Consider the following 9,575-nt stretch of genomic DNA (forward strand, 5'->3'; position numbering starts at 1 on the left):
AAAGTCATTTCTAGAAATTCTTAATTATTAGAAATGAATGGTAAGAGATAAGTAGAGAAAATTGAAAAAATATAGGAGAAAGGATGGTAACCTAAATCTTATAAATAAGAGGTATGTATTAGAAAAAAGAAAATTAGAAGTGTAATAACACCTCAATTCTCTCTTCCAAATTTCCTGAGCTTCCAAGATTCCTTTCCAACACAGCTTTGATCTGACTTCCAAGGAGACTGCAGTATTATCGGTTGGTACTTAATTGTTTGGTTATTTTTTTCTTCAATTCTTTAGTGGATAATCTTGTTTTATGTATATCTGTTACTTATGATCTAACCACTAAGAATCTTCTCGCTTCTTTCTTATTCTTTAGTCTGATCGCGGCCAAGACCGTTCTTTTAAAAGATATGATTGAGCAAACGGTGGTGGTTCTGTTCTTCTGCCATGTGTTGCTCTTTGCCGGCATGTCTTTTACCCAGGCTGCTGCCGCCGGCCACTGGAAACTTCTGCAGGGAACCATCGGCATTTCAGCCATGCACATGCAGCTCCTCCACAATGATCGGGTCGTCATGTTCGACGGCACCGGCTTTGGCCCATCCAACTTGTCGTTCCCCACAGCAAGATGCGCAAGATCCTACAATGGACGTCGTATCAGCTTCGACTGTACTGCCCATTCCGTCGAGTACGACGTAGCCACCAACACATTCCGACCACTCGCCGTCCAGACAGATATGTGGTGCTCGTCTGGAGGAGCCATGCGCGACGGCACTCTGGTTCAAACCGGCGGTTTCAAGGCCGGAGACCGAACCGTCAGGATCTTTAAACCTTGCCCAACATGTGATTGGGAAGAAATTCCGATGGGGTTACTCACCCGTCGGTGGTATGCCACCAACCACATTCTCCCCGACGGCAGCCAGATCATCATCGGCGGCCGGAAACGCTTTAGCTATGAATTCTTTCCTAAACCTGCAGCCTTTAATTGGCCTTTGGCGAAGACCAATTCTGTTCCTGAGGCATATAGATTGCCGTTCTTGATACAAACCAACGATGGCCATGCCGAAAACAATTTATACCCATTTGTGTTTCTTCATATCGATGGAAGCTTGTTCATCTTCGCGAATAATCGAGCGATCTTATTCGACTACACCAAGAACAAGATTCTCAAAACCTTTCCGAAAATTCCCGGCGGCGATCCGAGGAATTACCCAAGTACTGGATCAGCGGTGATTCTTCCATTGAATTTGCAGGCGAAATTACTTGAAGTCGAGGTAATGGTGTGCGGGGGAGCTCCAAAAGGAGCCAGTATAAAAGCCCGCAATGGAGTTTTCGTTGAAGCATTGAACACATGCGCAAGAATCAAAATTACAAGTCCAAATCCCAAGTGGCTCCTTGAGATTATGCCACTTTCTCGAGTTATGGGCGACATGTTGTTACTTCCAAACGGCAACGTTTTGCTGATCAACGGCGGGTCGTTCGGTACTGCTGGCTGGGAACTTGCCCGGAATCCGGTACTCAATCCTGTTCTTTACCTACCCAATAACCCACACGGGTCAAGATTCGAAGTGAATGACCCGAGTACTACCCCTCGTATGTATCATTCGACTGCGATCTTACTTCGTGACGGCCGTATTCTTGTCGGCGGGAGCAACCCACAACCGGGTTACAATTTCTCAGGCGTTCTGTTTCCGACGGAACTTAGCTTAGAAGCATTTCATCCTCCATATCTTGATCCTGAATTCGCAGCCTTGCGTCCCACAATAATAGAACCCAGATCCCAAGTCATGGTATTTCATGGACAGAGATTGAAGGTGGAGTTTACGGTGATCGACGAATTGGATCCGACGAAAGTCTCGGTCACCATGTTGGCTCCGCCGTTCAATACCCATTCATTCTCGATGAACCAAAGACTGTTGGTGCTCGGCCGCAGCAATGTGACGACGACCATATGGCCGGAACTGATGTATGAAGTTGAAGTTAATGTTCCTGTTTCTGGTAATATTGCACCGTCGGGGTTTTATATATTATTTGTTGTTCATCAATGCGTTCCAAGTGAAGGAATTTGGGTCCAAATACTGTGATAATTGACGTTCTTGTTTCATTTTTTTTAATACATATATTTTGATTCTTGAAGTTGAGTTTGATCATTGAACGGGCTTGTGAGCTTCTTGCAATTCAATCAAATTCTTTTAGAAATGTGTTTATGCATGAAATCGTAATAACAAAACCAAAACTTTTCTGCCATTAGTTCTGTTTTCGAAAAATATATAAATTTCATATGACAGTTAATACTTCCAAATACAAAATTTATCCACAAGTTATTTAGGTCTCAGCACTATAATGAATTGTTCAAGATATAATACATAAATATGTATGCCCCATCCATATCTCAAATATAGCGTATAATTTTTTTGATGATGACTTACAAAATAAATTATCACGAGCAATAGGTTAAGTAGTGGGATATATACTTGTTGTATTAAGTATATATATGTAGACAAGAATTACAAGATTGTATCTAAAAATGTATTAAAGGACGAGTACATCTTTTTCCAACTGATAGGCACCGTACCTTAATCATCAACAACATGTTCATGAGCTCATCAATATCTGCACTTCTTTGAGTTTACTCATCCTCAGTGGAATTTTGGTAGAAAATAACAAAAACATCATTGGTTGTGGTTAGTGCACTAATAGATAGCAAAATTTGTATTGAAATTCTGGAACAAATAATACTCTTCTTAGCTTCTGATGTTGAGAGCAAGCAATGAGAGAAATGTGATATTTGTTGCATTATATGTATTAACTTATATATATATAGACACAAGAGTTACAATAGTGTAGCAAATTATCTCCAATATATAGATTAAAAAAAGTAATAGACCGATAACCTCCTGACCAAAAAGTTAATAATTATTAAAGTAAATTTAACCCAAACATAATTGAAATAATATTTTTGAGTTTTGATACTCATCTTTATAGTTGTTTTAGAAAACCAACACTTTTCTACCCTTGGTTATTCTAGAAAAATATATAAATGTCAAATATTAGTTAATACTTCAAATACAAAATTTATGTAAGACTTCCATAATTTATTTATGAAAAATTATCTAAGTCTCGTTTGATAACTATTTAAGCAGTTTTTTAAAAATATAATAAATTGGCAAAATATTTACAATGTATAGACCAAATTTGAAAACGGAAAAAGTCTACGTAGCCCATGATGTAAAATACCAAAATTATCTCAAACAACATGCGATAAATCGACCATATGCGATAAATCGACCATATGTGCGCAATAAACAATCGTCTAGAACGATACTCGATCTCGGACATACCATGCCTCAGAATGAAAGAATTGTGTCTTTAATTCATTCGATATCAGGCATACAATATACCGAGATGAAAGATAGAAGTGTGGATCTACACGATCATATCTACCATCAAGTCATATTGTCAACCGTCAATTATCCTTTTCATCAAAATAGTCCACAAAATCATTTGTTGATTTGTTTCCTAATCTTATCTTGTCTACCTTCAATCATATTGTCTCTGCTATTTTGCATTCTAATATGGCTACTATTTAGTGTGATGGGACGTGGTTTTTGAATAGGGTTGAGCATATATGATTGAGTATTTATCTTAGGATGTGAATGTTTCTTTACATAATGTTGTTGGAAGTAATTCTTCTTATTCCCGTCTAACAGCTAAAGTTATTATTAACAATGTCAACAAACATAGATGTTGTATCGTATGTTAAGAATATTGATAGCAAAGTTGTTTGGCTCCTGTCACAAATTTTGTTGAAGTTGAGGTTCTTCGTCAATTTACTCGATCTTCCAATCCTCCTTCATACTTGAAATATTTTTATTGTAGTTTCCTCTGATATCTAAGTATCCTTGGTAAAGATATTTAGATTATAACAAACTTTCTCCTTCATAGAAATCTTGTCTTACAATTTCATCAACTTTTTTAACCTACTTTTTATCCATAGTATTCCCATGAAAGATGAGTTGAAAGTTACGGAAACTAACGACACTTGATCTATCGTATCCTTACCTTATGGTAAAGACTCCAATGATTGTAAATGGGTTTGTAAAGTGAAGTTCAAGGTTGAGATACAATTAAGAAATATAAAGCTCGTTCAGTTGCCAAGGTTTGTACTCCAACGATCAAACTTTTTTTTCACGTTGTGAAGCTTGTGACTGTTAAAAGACTAAAATGTGACTTAATCAATCTGATTACTTCTTTGAATTGAACTTTAGTTCAGGATGTAGATACTACTTTTTTGCATGATGATCTTAGCTTGTTGAAGAAGTGTATATGAATCTACCTATAGGTTATAATTAACAAAATTGTGTTGTGCCTATGGGGGAGAAATTAGTGTGTAAACTTCACAAATATTTGTGCCCAAGAGGGAGAGTAGTCTATACAAATGGATTGGAACAAACAACTAGGCAATGGTTTGATAAGTTTTCTCATGGCCTTTATTCTTAGGTTTCAAACAGTCTAGGAGTGATTACTCATTGTTTGTTTTTGGTTCTGGTTCTGGAGCACCTTTCAGTGTTTTGATGGTTTACATCGATGATATATAATAGTATCATAGGTGTCTCTCTAGTTGAATTTACTCGTTTAACTAAGCATATTAATTAATGATGTTTAGTTTCTCAAAGACTTAGGATTTATTGATATACGTGCTTTCTAGGGTTAGAGATTGCTCAATCTACAAACCCTAAATTCTACAGTGCACTAACTTGAAAATACAATGTTCTTACCCTCAAAGCATTATTTTCTTAATTATTGCTATATATGGATCTTCATGTGAAATTACATACTGATGAAATTTCTCTTTTAGATGATCCTATTTTCATTGAAGATTAATTGGGAGGCTCTTGTACTTAACCTATCGTGTAGATGTAACTTTTATTATTGTCCATAATTAAACTCAACCAGTTTTTTCCTAAGCCAACTACAATCACATTTCCAAATTGTTCATACAATGTTAAGGTCTTGGAAGTTTTCTACAAGCCAAGGCATATATTTTTCTAACTACTTCATCTCGTTTAAGCACAAAGCCTTTTATGGTGCTGATTAATGGACATCTTATCTAGACTGAACGATCACACAAGTCAGCTAGTGGATTTTATGTGTTCTTTGAGAGAGTCCTTCGTTTCTTGAAAATCTAAGTAGAAGAGCATCATGTCTCTTTCATTTGTTGAGGTAGAATATATGACCTTGGTTTATATAACTAGTGAGTTCGTGTGGTTGACTTGATTGCTTACTAGTTTGTCAGGTCGTCCCTTTGTATAGTCATCTCTTATATATATATAGATATATAGATATATTGTAACAATGATGTTGCAAAACATGTTACTTCTAACCTTAAGAGCATGAAGCACGTCAAGTTAGATTGTCATTTAATTCGAGACCATGTTTGTTAAATGCGTTATTGTCAAATTTATATGCCTATTCAATCTCCTTCTCAGCTTATGAATGTATGCACTCTCTTCCTCCTTCTCATTTTATATTGTCCAAAGATCACTTCTTTATATAAACTTATTGAGAATGATTATGATCTAGTTCATGCCTTATTAGAAGTAGAAGGCGTTTCTAGTGAGATATCTCCATAGACAGAATAAGATTGCAATCGGTTTGAGAATGATCGAGTGTCTTTGCTTCTTTGGTTTGAACCCATGAATCCCTTAGATATGATACAAAGTGAATCTTTTTCTATTGTTGATCAGAGATTTCTCTATGAAAATTGGAAGGAGAAGGAGTCATCGACCCACAATATATAAAGTAGGATTTATTCAACTACATAGTTTGGGTCGTAGAATATGAAACCCTTTTTTTTATGTTGAGAAGGAATATTAGAATTAGCTATTTTAACCCTCGTTAGTTATGTCCAGTTACTCTCTAACTCTCTTGTAATTACCATGACTATCTAGCATATTTCTATTTTCTCAGCATAAAAACTACCCGCAAGTATTTTATTATCTCAAGTCTAATAAATTAAACATGGTAAGCTTTTCTTTTCTTTGGTTTATAAAATTTGTGCATAAATTAAGAGTTAGGAAACAACGATTAAAAAAAAAAAATAAAACCACCTATGATTAAGATAGAAATGAATATAGATATCCAATATGAACATTTGTTTGGTTGGCGTAAGGTCACCATAGTTAAAAATAAACTTTGAATTTATATGTTCTAATTGGTAATTTAAGACCGATAATATGTTAATTGCAGCGGCCATTTTCCCAAAAATAAAAATAGCAATCTTATATAAAAGAAAACAACAATACTAATTACTATTACATTATGTCCACGAGTGTCTCAGATCGTAACACCCCACCAACCAAAGCTTACTAATTAATCATTTTTCTTTTATCTATTCTTATTATAAACTTATGTTCGCTTTCATTGCATTTGGACCCATTGGGACTAGTTAGTTTAATTTTAATTTTCAAACTTTCATATAATTTTATATTTGTTATTAAAACTATACTTCTCACACAAGAAGAAAAATGTGAGTTCTCCTCCTTCCTCCGTGGGAAAGATTGGAAATTTTTTACTTTAGAAGATCTAGAGAAAATTCTCCTAAAAGCTACAGAACTCTCGAACTCCTGAAGTCGACCGTTCTCAAATATTGAAGCTCTTTTGAAGATACAGGCTTTCTTCTAATACTTCAACTTCAAGAACATCACGTGATTTGTTTTCTCCAAATCAAACATAGGCGAAACCAAGAGAATCAAAAGATCAAATTCTAGATATCAAACCATATCGCATCAAATCAATACAAGCACAACATCAACACAAGTTCTACTCCACAAATCAAATTTCTTCAAAAATCTCGTGTGAATAACAATCTTTCACTTAGATGTCGAATTTCGGTCTTTATGTTTATAGTTGTTTTACTCAAAAGTAATAACTAAATCTCAATATTGATTTTGTTTTGTACGACTTCAAGAAATAGTCCATTATATCTAGATCTAGCACTTAAGCTTAATATACATGTATCCTTGCTTTTCTTGCCATAGATAATGGTATAAATTTTTTCCCTCCTATTTGATTTGTGTATAGAATTATTGAAGAGATAAAAGTCAATGGCAACGGAAGATTCTATAGAATTATTTCTCAACTTAATTTGGCAATTTCAAAATACCTATACATTGGTAAAAATAATTAAGAAACTAGTTTTCTTATTAAGACTTAAAGGCTAAACATGCTTTCTAATTATAGATTAGAGAAAGAAAAACTTACTTGTTTATGTCTCTAAATTTACAAAGTAAAATCCCCAAATTGGGACACCACCCGTGATTGCTGACGAATTGTTGACATCGCGTTGACGTCATGATGATGTCAGTGCTTCTTCAACTTGACGAGTGATTTTTTTTTTTTTTTTTTTTTGTAAATTCTCCCTTTGGAGGCCTTCTCGTGGTTCGTTTTGGGCGAATTTGGTACCATTTTTCTCATAAAAATGCTATGAATCCAAAATTGGACTGTAATTTACAAGATTTACAATTAAAATTGCCCACAAAAACATGGACCTTTACATGACCATATAAAAAAAACTATAAATCTATGACCAAATTTTACCGAAAACATTCACAATTTCAAACCACATTCACAATGCAAAAAATCTCACCTAACCAATGCAGATTTTAAAATTTTTAATTAAAATTTGAGATAGCTCGAATACCAATTGAAGGGATAAAAGCTTTATTACAGTGAAAGATTTTAGGGAACCATTCCTCAAATTAATTTGGAAATCCCAAAATTCGAGTAGATTGGTAAAATTTAGAATCAAAATTGTAACTAAAAACTAAGCATTATTTTAATTTAAAAGATATAGAGAACTTACATTTGTTGACTTCTCTGAATCTACAAACCACCGAATTAGGGACACCACCTGTTAGAGACCTTTTTATTCTCTTGGATGAGATTGGTTTGTGGGAACCAATTGGAATGAAAAAAGATTTAGAAATATTTGAGAGAAACTTTTTCTTTTTGCAGATAGCAAAAGCGTTGATTTTTTTTCTTGATTAATGCGTTAAAGAAAATTGTTTTCTTCTAAATATTTATAATTTTCTTTCCTTCTTGGAATAGAAGGGGGAGTAGGAGAGAATTGTGAGATTTTATTAATTTGTTCTTATTCACATTAAACTAATATTTGAACTCATTAAAATATTTTATCTCTCACAAATTAATTTTGAATCATATCCAAGATTAAATTTATATTATAAAATTTGATAAACTTTATATTATAATGTATCACTACACATTATACTAATTCTCAAAGTAAATTTGAACATTTCAAATTACAATCAATATAAATAAATCTCATTACCATTTACGAGCTAGGAAGAGAACCTAATGGATTTATAGATCAGAAGCTACAACGATCTAAGATTAATTGGCTAAACTCATTAACCACATTAATCAGTATTCGTTAACTGTGTGTACACTCCACTAAAGACTCATAGCTGAAATCTTCTCACTATAAATATATTTCTATGTCCACATATATAGACCAATAACAATAAGTTAGTCCTTCACGAGTGTTCGTAACACTAGTTGGGTCAATTTACCGTTTTACCTATGGGTTACCTTTAATCCTTAAATACTATTGCTCCTCTAATGAACAACCAGTTTATGGCTATCAATAAACAGAAACCCATCTCGTGCCATAGAGAGGGTAGAGTCCTTTGTTCAAGTCCTGGAGACACCATTTATGGAAACACTCATCTACTTATCCTAAAGTAGGGAATTGGTGAATTTCATCTTGTGTAATTATGTTTCTACCTTTTCGCTCGATCTTGTCTCTAAAATGATAAATTTATTGAGTCGATGATCTAGCCATTCTCGCCCCTTACAAATCAAAAAACAATCTCTCGCAAACAGGAGTTCATAATACACTCAGGATTAAGACTAAGTTACCTAGGTCATCCTAATGAAATAAAAACCTAACTAGTTAATGGAGTTACATTTAATGGTTGATATTTCGCGATCCGGTCTTATGGAAACTTATTGCATAGGATACTCCCACTCGCATGTTAACTACACAAACGCGTCGGATCATTGCGTTTGTATCAAATACAAAGTGAGTCGTATCCATAGTGTTACCAAGATGAGGTACTTAGTCTTATCCTTATACTATAAACCCTTTAAGTTGATCTTGAACATTGATAATTGTATGTCTCTACATATTGTTCAAGACTCATTAAACAGATTAGGATGTTAGTTTATTGGATTTGGGTTATTAAAACAAAACTAATAATATAATCAATAACAATTATTACAATAACAATATTTTATTAACGGTCAATATAATATATTTACAATCTACGAGTTTTAGGATATAAATCCCAACAATTATATCACCTTCCTATTTTGTGGCGTGATAATCTTAGTGTTGTTCACTTAAGTGAAAATCTTATTTTACACTCCAAGACCAAGCATGTTGAGCTAGATATTTACTTTATTCGGGATCTTGTCCAAAAATAAAAGATCACGGTTTGTCACCTATCTGCCTCATAACAAATAGTTGATGTTCTAACCAAATCATTTGTTGGAGATGTAAGAGTCTC

General features: G+C 34.0%; 1 protein-coding gene across 1 annotated transcript; it reads left to right on the top strand.

Moving 5' to 3' along the window:
- Positions 1 to 371: 371 nt before the first annotated feature.
- LOC101204392 (aldehyde oxidase GLOX1) lies at positions 372 to 2,069 on the top strand. Its single transcript, XM_004147822.2, has one exon. It carries the CDS (start codon positions 399 to 401, stop codon positions 2,067 to 2,069), a length of 1,671 nt encoding a protein of 556 aa, XP_004147870.2. The 5' UTR covers positions 372 to 398.
- The last annotated feature ends 7,506 nt before the right edge of the window (positions 2,070 to 9,575 follow it).

This window comes from Cucumis sativus, chromosome 3 (assembly GCF_000004075.3).
Source record: "Cucumis sativus cultivar 9930 chromosome 3, Cucumber_9930_V3, whole genome shotgun sequence".
Taxonomy (NCBI): domain Eukaryota; kingdom Viridiplantae; phylum Streptophyta; class Magnoliopsida; order Cucurbitales; family Cucurbitaceae; genus Cucumis; species Cucumis sativus.